The sequence below is a fragment of the Nicotiana attenuata genome, unplaced genomic scaffold (assembly GCF_001879085.1).
Source record: "Nicotiana attenuata strain UT unplaced genomic scaffold, NIATTr2, whole genome shotgun sequence".
NCBI classification, from domain to species: domain Eukaryota; kingdom Viridiplantae; phylum Streptophyta; class Magnoliopsida; order Solanales; family Solanaceae; genus Nicotiana; species Nicotiana attenuata.
Window position 1 is genome coordinate 149,064 of NW_017672027.1, and position 21,866 is coordinate 170,929.

At 41.5% G+C, this 21,866-nt stretch overlaps 1 protein-coding gene and 1 pseudogene across 1 annotated transcript; both read right to left on the reverse strand.

The window, feature by feature from the left end:
• Nucleotides 1–4,209, reverse strand: LOC109211412 (annotated as a pseudogene).
• Nucleotides 4,210–7,716: 3,507 nt separating this feature from the next.
• Nucleotides 7,717–21,190, reverse strand: LOC109211413. The gene is made up of 10 exons (XM_019374951.1): nucleotides 20,626–21,190; nucleotides 19,860–20,553; nucleotides 19,425–19,721; nucleotides 18,433–18,742; nucleotides 13,590–13,695; nucleotides 12,882–13,143; nucleotides 12,248–12,311; nucleotides 11,333–11,884; nucleotides 8,227–8,534; nucleotides 7,717–7,801 (listed from the first exon to the last, which is right to left on the reverse strand). Exons 1-10 carry the CDS (start codon nucleotides 21,188–21,190, stop codon nucleotides 7,717–7,719), a joined length of 3,243 nt encoding a protein of 1,080 aa, XP_019230496.1.
• Between the last annotated feature and the right edge of the window lie 676 nt (nucleotides 21,191–21,866).

Below are 21,866 nucleotides of genomic sequence, written 5' to 3' on the forward strand. Positions count from 1 at the left end.
TTAGGGGTTAAGGTCATCATCTGAAACCAATGGATGAACCCCATGAACAGTAGCAGTAGGAGGAACATGAACAGTTGGTACCACATCTGATGGGTGGTCAGTAGAAGTCAGTGAGGGTGACGAAATCATTTCACGCACCTGCTCAGTCAATACTGGAAGCATATGATCAGTTAGCACAGGAACTATGTGCTCTGTTAGTGCAGGAATCAAACGCATCACTAACTCATCCAGGTTCAATGCTGATTGAGCACTCGAAGGTGGTATTGACGATGAAACATCTGATCCAGAAGAGCCACGAAGATTCGGTCCGTAGTAGCATTTTGCTTGAGATCCAAGACCATATACTCTTCTCTTCTTTTCCCCTCCCGCGGCTTCGTAATATGCTTTCCATTGATCAATATCAGATTGAGTTTGTGTTTGTTCCTGTAATATTTCCGGATACCTTTCCTGTAAAAGAAGTGTAATAAGTAGTGAAATTAAAACAGTGAAGAATGTTGAGCATTTAATTAACCAACAGAGAGGATACTTTTCATACTCTTTTTACATTGTAGTAAATAAGATTATAAAATATTGGACTTATATGCATGATTCGAGCTTTCTCATCAAGAAAAGATTTTTCATCATGTCCATGTGTATGGACGTACAAATGTAACTCACTTGGTGTTGGGTTTCGACCCTTTTCAACAGCCTATACAAAAATAAATATATTTAAAAGGATGAAAATATTACTATAGTAGAACCAGAAGTTTTGTCACGCGTCTAAGTTAGCATATGCACATTATGAAGGGCTGTGACAATCAACAGAAGAATGTGTCTACTTTGCTCAGGGCTTTTGGAGAATGCCAAGCACTTCGAGAACTAGCCAACTTGGTAGGGCTGAGTTTATCTACAACCTCCTTTAATTGTAATAGATGCTAGTGGACTAGTGCAGAGTCTAATTTAATTGTAAATTGTGGTGCAAACACTGATCCAGAATTTAGATAGCTAGGCCCCATTCAATAACAGTTGGCATTTAGATAGCTAGGCCCGAGCCTTCTTTACCTACCCATTCATTATTTATGTGCTTCTTACTAATCAAACTGCTCCATTCTTAAAACAACTTATCAAAAACCCAGAAAGGGATGCTTCATATCTACATTCTTTAATTCTTTCTATTTTAGTAGAAATACTTAGCTAGCCACTAAATTTGGTATGCTCCTAAATAAGGAGTATATGTGAACTGGGAATTTGCAGGTATATTATTAGGGGGTTTGAGTGTCAATTCTTTCATTACTGTTCCAATGGGGGAATTGGCTTTGCTTCATATGCTTATAAATACTTCACATGGACTGCCACTTCCCTGGTCCTAGGCTTGATCCTTATCAATGGTCAATTCTCTGGTCCTAGGCTTGATCTTGTCACTAATAACAATGTTATCCTAAACTTGATTAATAAGTTGGAGGTCTGAGATACCAATTGAGGTCCTAGGTTTTTATGATTAATAACATCTAAGAAAGCCAGAATGGGGTCCATGTTTTTACCTCTATATATCAGTATGACCAACTTAGCCAAAAACCGACAAATTAAGACTTAAAAAAAAGCACTTCAACAACAGTTCAAAGCCAGAAAATAGAAGCTCACAAAAGCAGAAAGGTACCAAGCAAAGAAAAGGAGAAAAGAATACAGATGAACACACGCACACACATATGCGCGAAATTAAGTGACAATATGACCTTCAAATATTGCTGTGACAAATTTTACACAAAACCAAGGACAGCATACAAAATTGATTTAAGAAGATTAGATTAAAAGGACATGAATAATCTAATTAAAATGTTTACAGATAATTCGTGATTTATTTAAAGTATCTCAACTTTGAGAGGACGATAAAAAACCTTATGCTTGTCACTTATTAAGTAGTACTCCAAGTAATATAACAAGAAAAGGCAGGCAGTTTTTTGTATTTGAACAAGAGCTCCTCATTAAAAGGAAATGAAGTATATACCATCATATACTCAGCCATCTCAGTTTAGACACTATTTAACTTGTAAAAAAATGTTGGTTCTGATACAGAGATGACATGTCCAGTAGCAGCTCTACAGTACTCACAACAGTAATAAAGCTCATTGACAAGTACAAAAATCTTTTTTCTCCCGGCAGCTGCTTATGGTTTGCCTATAGTTGCTACAAAAAATGGAGGGCCAGTGGATATGAAATGATGAAATGATGTTATACTTCAGCTATAGGTTTTCCAGCCTGTAAAGCTGGATAACAAGCAAACTTCAATGTAAATGGATGCATATAAGCTATAAAAGTATTAGATTTCAATACTTTATCATCAGCAAATGTCAAGAAGAAGACCAAGAGCTTAGGTCAAACGAAAACTAACTTCGATTATTTTCTTCCATATAGGTTTAAACACAAAACCTTGACTTAGCATTTTGAAAAAAACATATTGGTCGGGAAAAATTAAACAGCAGCCACAAGCAAGCTCCTCTCAACACAAAAGGCCTCAGGCCCAATAAGCTTCACAGATTCAAGAACTTGACAAAGTAAAAGCACAAACATCTCAAATAACTAGATTTATTGACAAGTTATCATTGATGTTAGACAATCAGTTAGAGAAAATGAGATGAATAATCAGGGCATTAGAATATGCTTTAAATTCAAAGTATCCTTAATGAGTGAACACTGTTAGGCTACATGGCACAGGATCATTTCATCACACATAGAATCTCAAAGTTTAAAGAGGTTTCAAAGGCTCAAAGTCAACTCAGAATCATGCCATGAAACTTATATAATCTTCTTAGAAGTCATAGTTTCAATCAAATATGGTCATGGAGGGTCACATAATGGATTAGAACTTTCAGGAAACCAAAATAACCTCAGGACAGTCATTTAATCACAAACAAATACTAGTTCATAATCAACACATCATTGTATACTGAACTACTCAGACTAAGCATTTTAGACTAAGAATTATCATCACACATGTCATGATACTCAGAGAAGATAACGGGCTATCAAGCAGAGCCAAGATAATCATACTTTGACTCTTAAACAGAACTCTATAGACATAGTAAGGTAGAGCTAGCAAGCAGCCTAGATTCCATAGTGTTTAACTAGCAGACAAAGCAATGTGTATATTCCTACACTCTCATATTGCTGGTTTTACTGTGAAGGGAACATTTTTCACTAGCAACTATCAAAGGGAACATTTTTCACTGGCAAAACTTTGGTACATTTTGATTCCTTTTGGACGATATGAAAGCTAAGGTTACTATAAGCAATTCTTAACACCAACAAGAAGAAATTTTACGTTCAGAGTTGCAATAAAGCTAAGGTTGCGATATACTTACAAGTCTCTTGCGATACTCCCCAATGGAGATAGAGCCGCCTGTGTGAGTCCCGGTGGAGACTCCAACCCTACCGCCACGACGATTATTTGCATTTATTTCTGACTTTTTAACACACTTGGAATCTTTCCAAAGTTGATCCCAACTTTCCCACACTTCTTCTGGAACACCTCTTGGCCTAATTTTTTTAGTTTTCATTTTGGAAATGAAATATTTGTACCTTATTGATGCCTTATTCTCCCATTGGCTCCTCACTGCACTATCAATGGACGAGTCCCAATAGAATTTCTTCTGAAATAATTTTATAAAGTAATAACATTAATATCTTATTTATAACAGTTAATATACTTCCTAAATTCATTATATAATGAGAAGTTATACCTTGAATTCTCCCCAATAAAAGTTTTTTTATCTCGTCAGAGACACTTTTCCAATTGATTCCATTGGGATCAAGTTCATGCTTGAAAGATTTAAATATTTTCGTCGAGCATAATCCACTAGGTTCTAACCTGAAAAAATTTGAAGACAATAGTTGAAGGGGTATCATAAATCAAAATTTCTATATAAAAATAATAGTAAAAACATGGACTAACCCTGTAGGAGCAAGAGTAACAAGTGTCTGCTGCCCGCGACTACTGGTGCACTCACCTTCGCCAATTGTGTTGCATATGCCCTCACCTATTGGGTTACTCTGATCGGGTGTATTAGGAGATGATTCAGAATGGATAGTTGGCGTACTACCATGACCTGATGTTTGAACGGGTGTCGTACTGCTAGGAGCTAAAGTTTGTACTTGATTTATGTGATTCTGCCCAACTAAAGAACTCGTACCACCTTGTTGAGGACTAATTATGGAAATGGGAAAAGAAGGCATATTTGCACGAATAGCAGAATTACCTCGACCCTTAACTGAGGACTTGCCTCCTGATCGCTGCCAACTCCACGCTACTATAAAGTAGGAAGAGAGGGTCGCAATAGCTTTTACCCGATATGAGGGTCGGGATCGAATTCCTCAGAGAGCTAGAAATTGGAGCTGGGTATCTATCTAGACTAGAATCGCGTGCATGCTCTTAATTGATCTTCTTATCATTTTTGGGTTTTTCAATTATAAACTACTATTATCAAACTACTAACTGAAACTAGATTATGCTACGAAATAATTGCTAAAGTTGTATCTAATGGGAAGAAGGGAACTAGGGTCATGGAATCACCTAGGTGGCTAATTGACGGGTAGATGTTACTAAGGTTCGATTGACATAATTGGGGCTTATGCTATAACCGTTGCATAATTTTACCCATTCTCACACCTCTCGGTAGAGAGAATGATTTTGCCCAATTGACTCTCTCGAGACCAAATGGGTAGGCAAATTAGATCAAACAACTAGGGTTCAAGTAGGGTGATTACTCTCTCGAGGTTTAACCCGTTAATTGGGACTATCATTTCTCATGAGTCCATCCCAATTCCTTCTTAGGTCAATTTTGGGGACTTAGACTCTCTTTCTCAAAAAGAGTCAAATCCTCAAAGCACAAATCAGTGTTTGCAACCACCAATTTATAGATTAAAACATAAAATCAACCCAAATAGCAAACACCCATAGTCAATCTAACCCTAGATGGCAACACCATCAATTACCCACTCTAGGGTTGAGCCACAATTCTAGCTAATGGGTTTAGCTACTCATGCTTGAAGGAGAAAATGAAGAAACAGATGAAGAACAAGATATATTAATTAAATACTAAATCAAAATACAAGAATCTATCGTTAATTTGAAGCTAAGAAGCCAAAAATGGCTACAAAAGTTGTTCTCACGAGCGCAGCTCAGTTCTGATATAGCTGATTACCTAAAAAATGGTAAAATGTCCTATTTATACCAAGCTGTAAAAACTGGACAAAAATACCCCTGCGGGGTCAGTGCGGGCCGCACAAAATGGACCGCAGCCGCACAAGGCTCTTGGATTTCAAAACTTGGCTCTCTGAAGTTGGGCTCCGCGGACCGCGCAGAATGGACCGCGGCCGCGGAGGCAGCTACCGCGGTCCGCACAAAGATGACCGCGGACCGCAAAGGCTTGGAATCTGGCAAGTTCAACTCTCTGAATCTCTACTCCGCGGACCGCACAAAATGGTCGTGCGGCCGCGGAGCCTTCAGCGCGGACCGCACAATATGTACAGCGGCCGCATTGCCTGAAGCTTGTAAATGCCAACTCTCTGAATCTACCTAGTGCGGACCACATATAGTCGAATGCGGCCGCACTAGGCCTTTTTATCTTCAGTTTGCCTTGTCTTTGATACTTGAGCAGGTTTCACTCCCTTTTGAGCTAATCCTTGACATTTCGTCACTTTATCGATCAAACCTGCAATCAAGCACACTTATGAGCCTTTTGGGACTATTTTGTAACAATTTATAACCAATGCGTAAGCAAGAAGGAGTATAAAACATGGCAAAATCCCTAGTTATCAACTCCCCCAAACTTAAACTTTTGCTTGTCCTCAAGCAAACAAAACAAGACCCACCCCTTAAGGGAAAATCCAAGTATTTTCAGCTGTCCTAAAGTATCCTCAACAAGCATCAATTGGGACTAACAATTGCCCTCAATACGAATGAATCATTAATAACTTTTAACCTTTGAAAAACCATGGATCAAGTGTGGCACAAGATCATCAAGAGTTGACTCAATACATCAAAGAACTCTCTCAATTACTTTGGTCATTGTGGAACCCAAACTCACACATCCTTAACTATCCCTAGGCAATCCTCACCTTTTTAGAGTATTGACACATAAATAGAAGTTAATAGGAATTCACTCATCTCTCTCAAGAAAAGGTCGCAAGTCCGGCTCTAAGTATCATATGCTTGCCCCTTATGTAAGTATCCACTAATGTAAGCTACATTCAACTCAAGATCCTATAGGGCTTTTGTGGAGTCATTGTGAAGGCTTTTGGGTAAGGGTAGGACATGTTTTTGTTCAAGTGGGTTCAATCTTCCCTTAAGCACTTCTTTAGATTCATTTGGCACAATTCACTTGACTCTTTGAGTCATTTCACCTCTTCCAAGGGGTTAGAGAGACACATTGTCACTCTTTCTTATGCATTTCAATTCTTTTCTCCTTTTTCAATTTTTCCGCACCTTTATTTCTTTTACTTTTCTTGAATCCCTTCTTAATCTTTCTCACTTTGAGCATTCTTTTTGTCTTTTTGCTTTTCTTTCTTTTTTATTGCCTTTCCTTTTCTTCATTTTTGTGCCTCATACCACTTTGTTGTCATCCTCGTCTCTCCCCCAAACTTATGTTTTTGCCATGTGCTTAAGGAAAGATCGGGTGCCAAGAGAGGGTATCTTTTAGAATGGGTATAGGCTTGTAACGTGGTTTTTGAAAGAAAAAGGTCTAAGGCTCAAAAGGGTTAACTAGGGATCATATCATTGGTAGGCTGTGGAATTTGTTCAACTATCATTTGGATCAAGGATGGCCTATAATCACTTCTCAAGTCAACTTTCACTTAAGATTTCGCCTCAACAAACATTTAGGGCAAGTTCTAGACCAATGGCTCGGAACTTGGACTCGCAATTCGATTTCTCACCACACAAGCTAAGGGATTGCTAAAGACATCGAGTCAGGGGCCCACAACGACCTTAGATATGATTTGAGCACACAATGGTCCCGAAAAACCACTCGATGATTATTGGCCAACGCAAGAGTCTTAAGGCCACGACTTTCACCATCCTAAACACAACATTTTGTCTTTGACCATGGGATCAAAGGCAAATGTGCTAGGCCCAAGTGAAGATTTGCTTGAGGTACCCTTAACTACAAACTACCAAAAACAAAAAAAACAAAAACTGACTCAAACCCTTAAGAAGGTTGTCACGCCATCTATCATTGAGAAGATCCACCCGGTTCACACAAAACTCCACCTTTGGAAAGAACCGTGGCATTAAGAAAACCAAAGGCTTATTAAAAACGTCCAAAATAAAACACAAGGCTACGAGCCTATATAAGAAGCTAAAAACGAATTTTTTTTTTGCGAAAATAGAAAATAGAATGAATATGTACAATAGAAGAATGAATATACAACGGGGAATGAATATATACAATGATATAACTTTATATATAAACCAAAAGAAAGATAAAAAAGTACGATAAAAGTTACTAAGTGCAAGATTATATACAGACCAAGTGAAAATCAAAGAAAGCATAAAGTAAATCAGTATATATATATATATATATATATATATANCATTGTCCCCAATGCCAACTAAAACAAAAATAAGCACCAAAAAGTAGTGAAAGGATATGAGGACTCCCTAAGCCTCGTCCGTTTGCATAGGAACATGAGTGGTCCTCGGTATGCTCGGGAACCTCAGACTGGTTCCCGGTCTCCTGCTGCTCAACTGCTGGGACCTGGGACTGGACCTGGACTGGCTGTGGATCTGGTGCATCCTGTGGCTGACTGGAGGAAGCCTCCGCTGGGTCTGCCAACAGGATAATGGCATCATCTGCTCTCGGGATAGTCCTCTTCCTCTTAAGAGGCCTCTATGACTGCTCCGGAACTGTGGCTGCTGCTGGGACTGCTGCTGAAGCTGGGTCCTCAAATAATAAATCTAAAGGCAGCTGGTTAGCCTTCAGGCTCTTTACATCCGCCCTGAGCTCCTTCACGGACTCCCTGGAAGCCCGTGTCTTGCGCAGCTTCTTGTGCTCCTTGGCAAGCTCTTTGAGATCCTTGCCATGTGACGCCACTGCCTTCACCAACTCGGCCTGGGTGCTAAGGATCTTCTCCTGGTTATCAAGCAACTTCTTCAAAGCATCCTCTATAGACTGTGGGACCTGAACTGGTGGAGGAGCCGACTGAGCTGCAATGGTGGAGGTCAAAGTGGACAACTTGGATGAAGCAATATACATCCAGTTGTTCAGGCTCTGAAGTGTCTGGTGTAGTCTGTGGGCAGTGATAGGATGGGCCCGGGAAGATGGAATCTCCGGGCCGGCTGAGGTAGAAGGACCAGGAGGCAAATCTGCAGTAGTGGAAGGTCTGGGAGGCATCACAACAGCTGTGGAGGCCTCTACCTCAACTGGCTCTTCAGACTGGCCAGTTGGGGCAGAAGTAGGGGGCTTGTAGTGCTTGTCCTTGGGGTTGTCTGGCCCCCTCAAACTGTACCAGGAGAATGGAGTAACCGGCTTGGCCTTGACATCATACGGCTTCTTTTCCACCTCCAAATCCCGGAAATACTTAGAGAGAGTGTTGGGGAAAGGGTAGTTTCGGTTAGCTTCCGCACCCATAAGAGAGATGATGCGGGACATCACATTCCCCACATTGATGGGGTATCCCGCCATGATAGATGCAACCAACACAGCCCGATGGATAGGAAGAGTCTGGTCATGTGTGGTAAGGTCCAACCTGCTGCAAACGAAGGTTTCCCAACCCTTAGCTTCAAAGTTCAGAGGCCCCCTCAGAATTTTTACCCCCGCAGTTAACCACTCCGGAACGGTACCTGGGATTGCCAAGTACTGGGCTAACCATGGACGGACCCCCTCACCCATCTCTAACTTTGCCAAGTATAGAGTCTCGTCCTCTTCGTTGAAGCCCAAATATTCATTCAGAGACTGACCGTCGAACAACACCTTTTTGTTTCTTACCTTGGTCACTTTGGAACCCTTGACAATGTGGGCCACATTACAATAGAATTCCCTGACCATATGTTCATTCGCATCAATACACCTCTCCATAAAAACTTCCCAGCCCACTCTAGTTCTAAACTCCCTTTGCACGTTCGGGTTGTGGGGAAGTAGATGTTTGTCAATAAAGCTCCTCTCCGGTATCAAATGCCTCACCGGCCACCACTCCCTAAACTTATGATAGGCAACTTGGCTTACAAATCTATCCTCCCACTCCTCAGGTTTTCTAGTTCGAGCAACGCCTCCGACTTGAGGCTCACCACCTTCAGCACCTATACCTCCTCCTCATTTCCGCCTGCACTCTCCCCAGATAAAGAAGCTGTGGGGGAGGTGGAGTAGTCTCCACTACCTGCTTCCGATCCCTCAGATGAATCAGAAACTACATTTACTGGCCTCCGAATAGTGGGTGATGCTGGAGGGGTATCAGTCAGTTGAAAGTGGGTGGTGATGTGAGTTGGACTGAGTCTGAGGAGATGTCCTGGGATGGCACATACTCACTCCCGGAAGAATGGGAAGCAGCTTTATCTGCAGCTTTTATCAACTTCCGGGTCTTTTTGATGTTTTCCCGAGCTTGGGGAGTGAGTTTTACCACTCTTTTTCCTTTGCCCCCTCGGGAGGAACCACCTCTCCCGGGGTGTTTTGTTCCTTTGCCTCCTTGTTGTCTAACCATTATCTGCAAACACACACATCTAGCTTTGTTAGTATCAGTAGAGGTAGTGAAATAGATGCAGCATGAATTGCAGAACAGAAGCTCAGCAGTTGCAGAAACAGTTGCCGGAACAGGCCAGTGCGGACCGCACAAAATGGTAGTGCGGCCGCACTGAAGCCACCGCGGACCGCACAGAAATGGCCGCGGTCCGCACATGTTTAAAGGCCCCAAACTTAGCTCTCTGAACCTCACCACCGTGGCCCGCACAAAATGGTATCGTGGCCGTGGTGGGTCAGCGCGGACCGCACAAAGTGCAATGCGGCCGCGCTGGCACAGGACATTTCTTAGAACTTAAGCACCGCGGACCGCACAAAAGTGACTGCGGTCCGCGAGGGGTACTGATTAAGGGCACTCAGTTAGGGTTTAAGTTTTTGTTGCAATTTTGTTCAAATCATCACCTACTTTGTCCCTACTCAATTTCCCACTCATTATGCACATCAATCACACAAAGACCAGTATTTAAAACTAACCTAAGCTAATCAAATAGAGAAAAATGAGAAAAAAGAAGAAGCTATGGGCTACTGGTCATGAAAATAAAATGAAGTTATAAAATTAAACAAAGAAAAATGGATGAAATGTTACCAGATGTGAAAATGGAATGCAAGCGTTCAATCTAAGCAAAGAGTTACGTGCAAAAGAGAAGATGAATAGTAACATTTTAGGGCTCCGAGTGATTAGGGTTCGAAAAGGGTAAAAGGAGGCCCTTGAGGTCTATTTATAGAAAAAAGGTGTGGGACCCAGTCTTACCCACCAGCGCGGCCGCACAAAATGGACCGCGGACCGCGCTGGGTTTGTTCAACAGAAGTCTGAGGAGGCAACCTCTACGGTCCGCACAAAAGTGACCGCGGTCGCGGAGGTCCACCGCGGTCTTCACAAAATGGAATGCGGCCGCGGTGGCAAACTTCAGAGTCATTATTTCTTGCTCACACCAGTGCGGACCGCACAAAATGGCTGTGCGGCCGCACTGGAATACTTCAGAGACTTGCCATTTCTGCACTTATGCCCTGCACTGCATCAACTCAATCCCTGCAATGTCTCACAACCAATTAGCTCAAAAATCAATCCTAACTACCAAGAAAATCAAAGAAAACAAAAAAGAAAAACACATGGGTTGCCTCCCAAGAAGCGCCTGATTTAACGTCGCGGCACGACGCGGGTTACCATCACATCATTTGAAATGAACCACAGCCACCACGTGGCTATCATCAAACTTCCCAAGATAATGCTTGACACGGTGCCCATTCACCCTAATGACTTCACCAATTTTTTTTTTCAAATCTAGAGCACCAAATGGGTTACACATACAACTTCAAATGGCCCACTCCACTTTGATTTCAGCTTCCCGAGAAACAACTTTAGACGGGAGTTGAACAAGAGGACCAAATCACCAACTTTGAACTCCTTTCCACGAGCATATTTGTCATGAAGGTACTTCATCTTGTCCTTATACAAGGACGAACTAGAGTATGCATGGAACCGGAATTCATCAAGTTCATTGAGTTGTTCAACACGAAGATTGGCCGCAACATCCCACTCAAGATTAAGCTTCCTCAAGGCCCACTAGCCTTATGCTCCAATTCCACTGGTAGGTGACATGCTTTCCCAAACACCAACCGGTCCTATTAGCATTGACAGTTTTGGACAGGATGCTCTTGATTTCTCTATTTGATACTTCAACTTGACCACTTGATTGCGGATGGTAAGGTGTAGAGACTTTATGGTTGACACCATACTTGGAGAGCGAGGTATCAAAAGCTCTATTACAAAAGTGCGATCCACCATCACTAATGATTGCCCGGGGTGTACCAAACCTTATAACGATACTCTTTTTAAGAAATGCCACCACACTCCTAGCTTCATTATTAGGCAAGTCCACGGCCTCAACCCATTTTGACACATAGTCCACTGCTACAAGAATGTAAGTGTTCCCGCACGAGCTAACAAAAGGGCCCATAAAATCGATACCCCATACATCAAAGATATCAACCTCAAGAATTATGTTAAGAGGCATCTCGTCTTTCTTGGAAATCCCGCCCGCTCGTTGGCATTGATCACATCTCTTTACCAAATCACTGGTATCTTTGAACAAGGTTGGCCAATAGAAACCACAACTCAAAACCTTCGAAGCCGTCCTCACCCCTCCATGATGGCCACCATAGGGGGAGGAATGACAAGCCTCCAAAATACTCAATTGCTCACCCTCCGGGACACACCTTCGAATTACCCCATCCGTGCAAATCTTGAACAAGTACGGATCATCCCAGTAGAAATCCAAACTATCCCGTTTGAGCTTCTTCCTTTGGTTAGAAGAGAGCTCACACGGGACAATCCCAGTCACAATGAAATTGGCAATGTTCGCGAACCATGGCATGTCACACATTGACACAGAAAGTAGTTGCTCATCGGGGAATGTATCATTGATCTCTAATCCATCACACGGCCTTCCTTCTTCTCCCAAGCGGGACAAATGATCCGCAACTTGGTTCTCACTAACTTTGCGGTCCACTATTTCTAAATCAAACTCTTGAAGAAGTAATACCCATCTCATCAATCTTGCCTTGGAATCTTTTTTGGTCATCAAATACCTAAGGGCGGCATGGTCGGTGTGCACAATAACCTTGGCCCCCATAAGATATGGCCTAAATTTCTCCATGGCAAACACTATAGCCAATAATTCCTTCTCCGTCACCGTGTAGTTCCGTTGAGCTTCATTCATAGTCTTGCTTGCATAGTACACGGGATGGAACCTTTTGTTCACTCGTTGACCCAACACCGCTCCAACCGCAACGTCACTTGCATCGCACATTAGTTCAAAGGGCAAACTCCAATTGGGAGCGGTAATGATCGGGGTGGTGGTCAACTTGTGCTTTAGAAGTTCAAAGGCCTCCATGCATTTATCATCAAAAACAAACTTAGCATCTTTCTCTAGCAACTTGCAAAGGGGACTCACAACCTTCGAGAAATCTTTGATAAACCACCAGTAGAACCCGGCATGCCCAAGGAAACTCCTCACCCCTTTAACAAAAGTGGGGGGAGGAAGCCTTGAAATCACCTCGATCTTAGCCTTGTCTACCTCAATCCCATTCTTAGAAATCTTGTGACCCAACACTATACCTTCTTCAACCATAAAATGGCATTTTTCCCAATTGAGAACGAGATTAGTTTCTTCACATCGGGTCAAGACTCTATCTAAATTTACCAAGCACTCTTCAAAGGAATCACCAATCACACTAAAATCATCCATAAAGACCTCCAATATGTCTTCCACCATGTCGGTGAAAATAGCCATCATGCAACGTTGGAAGGTCGCCGGAGCATTGCACAACCCGAATGGCATCCGGGAGAAAGCAAATGTACCATATGGGCATGTAAAAGTGGTCTTCTCTTGGTCCTCCGGGGCAATTAAAATTTGATTATATCCCGAATACCCATCCAAAAAACAATAGAAAGCTCGCCCCGCAAGGCGATCAAGCATTGATCGAGGAATGGCAAGGGAAAATGATCCTTGCGGGTCACTTTATTTAGCTTTCGGTAGTCCATGCAAACTCTCCACCCGGTAATGGTTCGAGTGGGAGTAAGCTCATTGTTGTCATTTGTCACCACCGTCATCCCACCTTTCTTCGGTACACGTTGCACCGGGGAAGTCCATGAGCTATCAGAGATTGGATACACCACGCCCGCATCAAGCCACTTGATCACTTCTTTCTTCACCACCTCTTGTATTGCTTCATTTAGCCTCCTTTGATGTTCTAAGGAAGGTCTTGCATCATCCTCCAAGATAATTTTATGCATGCAAAATGCAGGGCTTATTCCCCGGATGTCCGCCAGAGTCCATCCAATTGCTCTTTTTCGCCTTTGAAGCACCTCCAAAGTGGCCTCAACCTGCAAGTTAGTAAGGCAAGAAGAAAGAATAACTGGAAAAGTTGAATTAGAGCCCAAAAATTCATACCTGAGGTGTGAAGGAAGTGGCTTCAACTCCAACACTGGTGGCTCCTCAATTGATGGTTTTGTTGGTCGAGTTTTCCGATTTTCAAGATCCAAAGACAATTTTCTCGGCTCATAAGAATAAGAGCCCATCCCATGTAGAGCATTGACACACTCCACTCTGCTTGCATCATCGTTGACATCAAGATTTAAGAGCACGGCCTCAAGAGGATCCTCCATGTTGATCATAGAACATGTGTCATCCACTATCACAGCTGCGACAATGTCCACAAAAGAGCACACCTCGGTGCTATTAGGTTGCTTCATGGATTTGCAAACATGGAAGACCACCTGTTCATCTCCCACTCGGAAAGTTAGCTCACCCGCTTCAACATCAACCAATGTCTTCCCCATTGCTAGGAAAGGTCTCCCTAGAATAATTGGAACCTCGCAGTCCACTTCACAATCCAAAATCACAAAGTCCGCCGGCAAAATGAATTTGTCCACCCGGACAAGCACATCATCAACTATACCCAAAGGACGCTTCATTGATCTATCTGCCATCTGTAATCTCATGGAAGTTGGCCTTGGAGGCCTAATACCTAGAGTCTTGAAAACTGAGAAGGGCATTAAATTGATGCTTACCCCAAGATCACATAAAGCCCTGGCAAAGTCTGCACTACCAATGGTGCAAGGGATAGTGAAAGCACCAGGATCCTCTAATTTCGGGGCCATTGAATGCACTATCGCACTGACTTGGTGAGTCATCTTTATTGTTTCACAATCCATGGAACGCTTCTTTGTAACCAAATCTTTCATGAATTTTGCATACCCAGGCATTTGTTCCAAAGCCTCCACCAAGGGCACGTTGATGGATAAGCTCTTCATCATGTCAATGAACTTTTTAAATTGGTTGTCACTTTTCTGCTTGGCTAGCCTTTGAGGATAGGGGGGAGGTGGTCTAGGCAAAGGTGCCTTGGCACCATCGATTCCGGCATGTCAATTATGTGCTCCCTAGATGGGTTCACGGCCTCTTGAGTTTCCACCTCGGCTTCATCAATGTCAATCCTCACATCATTGTTCACCTCATTCTCAACCACATCTTCAACTACCAAAGGAACATCATTTTCTTGCAACTCAACATCATCATCCACAACTTGCTTGTCTTTCGAAGCATGCACATCACCGCCTCTTCCACTTCGTGTTGTAACCGCCATCACATGATTGTTCCCACCCTTAGGGTTCACTACGATTGAGAGATTTGGCCTAATTGCACCTCTAAATTCCAAATGGAGGTATTATGGGAAGCCGATTGAGCATCGGAATCTTGGTTCTTTTTCATCATTTGTTCGAACATCATTTATATTCTTCCCATATCATTACCCGAAGAACTCGATCCTTGAGAAGGGAACGGGGGTGGATTGTTCAGTTGTTGGTACATCGGGGGCCTTTGAAAGCCTTGTCCCCGATTGCCTTGGTTTCCATTGTTGTTCCACCCACCTTGACCATTGTTGTTCCAATTGTTGTTATTACCATTCCAATGCCCTTGGTTACCTTGATTGTTGTTCCCCCAATTACCGCCTTGGTTGTTGTTGTTCCAATTACCACCACCTTGTTGTTGATTGCCCCAATTACCTTGAGGTCGCCATTGTTGGTTTGAAGAGTTGCCTCTATTGCCTTGATAGTTGTTAACATATTGTACCTCTTCATTTTGTTCATCATAGCCATCATTTTGAAACCCATCACACTCATCATCAAATTGCTCGGAATTTCCTTGATTTTGTTGCCTCCTTTGCCTTCTCTTGTTGGTAAGCAAATTAACACTATCCACAGCATTCACTTGGCGAGGGTTTTGGACTTGTTGCAACTGTGCCTTAGACAATTGATTCATAGTATTTGTCAACTCCGCTATAGCTTGTCCATAGCCATGTAACTCCTTGTGCAAATGGATTACCGTAGGGTCGCCTTGAGGAACATTGGCCCTACTTTGCCAAGCCGAAGAAGTGTCGGCCATCTCATCAAGAATATTGCAAGCTTCGTCATAAGACAACTTCATAAAATTACCCCCGGCCAATTGATTGACTATGCATTGATTTGTAGTATTGATGCCCCGATAGAAGGTTTGGTGAATCATCGCCTCGGTCATATTGTTGTTTGGGCATTCTTTCACCATTGTTCTAAACCGCTCCCAAATCTCATGCAAAGGTTCCGTGGGTTCTTGTTTGAAAGCCAATATCTCATCTCGAAGTGCCGTCATATGCCCGGGTGAGAAGAATTTAGCAACAAATTTATCCGCCAACTCATCCCAAGTGGTGATGGAATGATTGGGGAGTCTCTCTAACCAATCCAATGCCTTTCCCCGAAGTGAGAACGGGAAAAGTCTCAATCTAAGAGCATCTTCGGACACATTCGTTTGCTTGCTACCCCAACATGTATCCACAAACCCTTTCAAGTGTTTGTAGGCATTTTGATCCGCATCGCCCGTGAAATACCCACGCTGCTCAAGTAAGGTCAACATCACGTTTGTTATTTGAAAATTGCCCGCCCAGATTCTGGGTGGGACAATAGCACTTGCATATCCTTGGTTCGGTAGCACCCGAGGAACCGCTCTTGGAGGTGGCGGAGGAGGGTCTGGGACATTGTCATTAGCATTGGCTTGACGGCCTCTTCGTGGTCCGGGAGGTACAAGAGGCACCTCATCATCTCAAATATCCTCAACCTCCTCCCCCGCAAGCACATTTCCATGAGGGTCGTTTGCATTTAAAGCCATTTTGGTACCTGTAGTAATAACACACACAAATTAGTAACTAAGAAGGAAAGAAGAACAACACACAAAACTAACTAAATAGATAGCCAAAACCGTTAGCTCCCCGGCAACTGCGCCAAAAAGTTAATCGCTGCCAACTCTACGCTACTATAAAGTAAGAAGAGAGGGTCGCAATAGCTTTTACCCGATATGAGGGTCGGGATCGAATTCCTCAGAGAGCTAGAAATTGGAGCTGGGCATCTATCTAGACTAGAATCGCGTGTATGCTCTTAATTGATCGTCTTATCATTTTTGGGTTTTTCAATTATAAACTACTATTATCAAACTACTAATTGAAACTAGAATATGCTACAAAATAATTGCTAAGGTTGTATCTAATTGGAAGAAGGGCACTAGGGTCATGGCATCACCTAGGTGGCTAATTGACGAGTAGATGTTACTAAGGTTCGATTGACATAATTGGGGCTTATGCTATAACCATTGCACAATTTTACCCACTCTCACACCTCTCGGTAGAGAGAATGATTTTGCCCAATTAACTCTCTCGAGACCAAATGGGTAGGCGAATTAGATCAAGCAACTAGGGTTCAAGTAGGGTGATTACTCTCTCGAGGTTTAACCCGTTAATTGGGACTATCATTTCTCATGAGTACATCCCAATTCCTTGTTGGGTCAATTTTGGGGACTTAGACTCTCTTTCTCAAGAAGAGTCAAATCCTCAAAGCACAAATCAGTGTTTGCAACCACCAATTTATAGATTAAAACATAAAATCAACCCAAATAGCAAACACCCATAGTCAATCTAACCCTAGATGCCAACACCCATCAATTACCCACACTAGGGTTGAGCCACAACCGTAGCTAATGGGTTTAGCTACTCATGCTTGAAGGAGAAAAGGAAGAAATAGATGAAGAACAAGACATATTAATTAAATACTAAATCAAAATACAAGAATCTATCGTTCATTTGAAGCTAAGAAGCCAAAAATGGCTACAAAAGTTGTTCCCACGAGCGCAGCTCAGTTATGATATTAGTTGATTACCTAAAAAATGGTAAAATATTCTATTTATACTAAGCTGTAAAAGCTGGATAAAAATACGCCTGCGGGGGCCGCACAAAATGGACCGCGGCCGCACAAGGCTCTTGGATTTCAAAACTTGGCTCTCTGAAGTTGGGCTCCGCGGACCGCGCAGAATGGACCACGGCCGCGGAGGCAGCTATCGCGGTCCGCACAAAGATGACCGCAGACCGCAAAGGCTTGGAATCTGGCAAGTTCAACTCTCTGAATCTCTACTCCGCGGACCGCACAAAATGGTCGTGCGACCGCGGAGCCTTCAGCGCGAACCGCACAATATGTACAACGGCCGCATTGCCTGAAGCTTGTAAAGGCCAACTCTCTGAATCTACCTAGTGCGGACCGCACAAAGTCGAATGCGGCCGCACTAGGCCTTTTTATCTTCAGTTTGCCTTGTCTTTGATACTTGAGCAGGTTTCACTCCCTTTTAAGCCGATCCTTAACATTTCGTCACTTTATCGATCAAACCTGCAATCAAGCACACTTATGAGCCTTTTAGGACTATTTTGTAACAATTTATAACCAAAGCATAAGCAAGAAGGAGTATAAAATATGGAAAAATCCCTAGTTATCACCTCCACGAGCTATGCTATCTCTGCCTCTCCCTCTAGTCATATCTACAAAAAAAATTACATGTAAGCAAATTAGAGTCATAAATTGGTATAAGTTAAGAATTAAGTCCCTGCAAATAGAAAACATTGGTATAAGTCAAGAATTAGGCCAAAATTACTGCTAGATTTTTCAATTTTATAGTAAGTGATAAATTTAGGAAAATGAGTGAGAAGTTAGACATCAAAGAAAAGCAATAAATATAGATATATTCTTGCGGATAGCATTCAACTTAGATTACAACAAACAAAACACATAGCATTCAGCTTAGATTACAACAAACGAAACACAGTAAGATACATCAACATATTTTTAATTAACACACTAGTCACTATCTATTTCTTCTACGAGATCTTCCTCATCATCCTCTGTATCTTCTGTTTCATACTCTTCTTCTTCTTCTTCGATTTCATGATGATCTAGCAATAATTCATCATCAACATGCTCATCCATTTCAATTAAATCCCCATTTGGATCATGTAAGAGTATATTTTCATCAACGACAATGTTCATATCTACCACATGATCTTCAACTTCTTCAACTTGGAAGGGGAGATTCGTATTTGAAATTGCCATCACTTCCTCATCGGGTAATTCAACAACATGCCGAGGTTTAACTTTCAATACAGCTAACCAATCCTCCTTGTCCTTTCTCTTGCTAGGATAAGGAACATAACACACTTGAGTTGCTTGCATCGCAAGAATAAAAGGTTCATATTTTTTTACATCGACGACGATGGTTAACATCCACCAATTTGTATTGATTATGCTTTTTAACACCAACATTCATCGTTGGGTCAAACCATTCACACTTGAATAATACAGTATTCTTTAAAGGTTCTTCACGATATTCTACTTGTATATCTCTTGTATCCGACCATAGTAGTCACCAATATTTGGATCCGATATACAAACTTCACTGTTCATTGTTGATCTTGCGCTACCATGACTTTCTGTGTAAAATTTATATCGAAAAACAAAATACACTGAATGACATATCGTGCTTGTCAATGGTCCATGAGCAAGGCTATACAAGAATGCATTCTCAATATGGTTGCTTCAAACCTATTTAAAAAATTGTGAGACTTAGTTAAATTTAACAAGTCAATTTATGTACATTATTGTATAAAAGTAAATTATTGTTGGAGGCTTACATATTGCTTGAACCATATAGAGAAATATGTTTCGAGATTCTAATCTATTTGATCCTGAGATAGATTCGGATATTCTTCTTGTAAACATTCCACGTACATACTTCATTGCAACAAAATAAGTTAAAATTAGTGCTTCTGATATATGAATATTTGTAAGATTAAGCAAGTATAACATTCAAATGTTACCTTACAAATGACACAACCTCTTTACAATTTAGTAGAATGTAAGTTTGGGCAGCCTTGATTTCTTTCGAGGATAAACTCCTCTTTTTTGCTTCTCCCGATAGTCGACCTGGATGTGTAAATATTGATAAATTTCCTTTATGATCTTCCACAACACCACCATCATCATTCTGGTCCACATTATGATTACGTGTAATGACATGAGGTTCAAAATAATGAGAAAATAATTGTGTTGACTTTGTCATCAAGTATGCTTCACAAATAGATCCCTCAACACTAGCTTTATTCCCAATCATTTTTTTCAAAGTTCCAAAGTACCTAAATAGATAAATGAATGGACCGTTAAATTAAAATGTCATGTGTAGCATACTTGTCACTATTATGACATAGAAGTTTTAAATTTACCTCTCAAAAGGATACATCCATCGATATTGTACAGGTCCAGCAATTCTTGATTCATATGGCAGGTGCACGGGCAAATGTTCCATTGAGTTAAAGAACCCCGGTAGAAATATACGTTCCAACTTACACAAGATCTGTGGGATGTCTATTGCTAATCTCTCCATGTCAGCCACTCGTAGAGTGGTTGAAGTAAGATCTTTAAAAAATAAGCTCAATTCTGTAAGTGTCTGCCACACATTACTAGGAAGTAGTTCACGAAAGGCAATAGGCATTAATCGTTGAATAAACACGTGGCAATCATGACTTTTCATGCCAAATAACCTAGACTTGTTCGTCTCTAGACATCGACCCAAATTTGAAACATACCCATCTGGAAACTTCAAACTTTTCACCCAATCGAATAAGATATCTTTTGCTTCATTGTCTATTGTATATGCAACTTTGGGATATTTTCCACTAGCATCCTTTGCCAACTGAGGTCTATCACAATAGGTTAGCATATCCAGACGTGCTTTCGGATTGTCTTTGGTTTTGTCTTTAACATTAAGAACTGTGTTAAATACATTATCAAAGACATTCTTTTCAATATGCATGATGTCAAGATTATGCCGAATCATGTTAGAACTCCAATAAGGCAAATCCCAAAAGATGCTTCGCTTTTTCCATCCACAAGATTTACATATTCTTGAATTAACTACTTGTGCATCTTCCTCTGTTACTTTCCTTAGCCCTAACTCACTAATTTGGTTCAAAATTTCCTCTCACGTTGTAAGTGCTGGTGGTAGCCTTTTGACAGTCTGACCTTTAAGAAAGTTTTTACGATCTTTCCTAAATGGATGATGTTGGTCAAGGAATATTCTATGACTATCAAACCAAGTTGTTTTCCCACCATGACGTAATCTAAAAGATTGTGCTTCCTCCATACAATAAGGACATGCTAACTTGCCAGCAGTACTCCATCCTGATAACATAGAATATGCTGGAAAGTCATTAATTGTCCACATCAAAGCCGCCCTTAATTGAAAGTTTTGCTTTTTTGAGATGTCAAATGCTTCCACACCTTCCTCCCATAACAAGGTCAATTGTTTTATTAGAGGTTGTAGAAAAACATCAATTTTTTGTTTAGGATCGGTTGGCCCCGGAACAATGACAGTTAAGAACATGTACGCCTCTTTCATACACATCCAAGGAGGTAAGTTGTATGGAGTGACAATCACTGGCCACAAAGAGTATTTTCTTCCTGACTGACCAAATGGTTGGAAACCATTATTACATAACCCCAGCTTCACATTCCTTGGTTCAGCAGCAAAAAATGAATGAGTTTCATTGAAGTGCTTCCAAGCCTCAGAGTATGATGGATGACGCATTACCCCCTCCTCTTGTTATGCTCATGATGTCATCTCATGTAACCTGCTGTAGCATGAGATGCATATAATCTTCGCAATCTAGGAATCAAAGGAAAATAATACATCCTTTTATAAGGGACTAATTTCCTCTTACGAGAACCAACGCGACGTTTAAACCTCTCGTAGCCACAAAACTTGAAAGATGTGAGGTCTTCATCGTCACCCCAATACAACATACATCCTGAATTACAACAATCAATATTTTCAGCCGGCAAATCCAAGCTATGCACTAGCTTCTTGGTTTAATACTAACTTTCAAGCATTATGTTATCTTCAGGTAAAGCCTCTTTCATCAATTGCATTATTTGGTCATATCCCATCTGTGATTAAGTGTTCTCCATTTTAATGTTTAACATCCTAGAAACTACTGCGAGTTGAGAGAGGGAAGAACCAGGATACAATTCTGTATCAGCGGCCTTTAGCAAATCATAAAACCTTTGAGACTCAGGATTAGGCTCCTCCTCCATTGAAGGATTAGCCTCGTCCTCCATTGAAGGCTCAAAATGATGAGACGACTCAAATTCAATATTACTATAAGATTGCCAACTAGAACCCTGGCCAAAGTTGGGTCCAGCTGCATCTAAAATCATTTGTCGGTATGGATTGTCATATCCTAATGCAGGTTGAACACCACCAT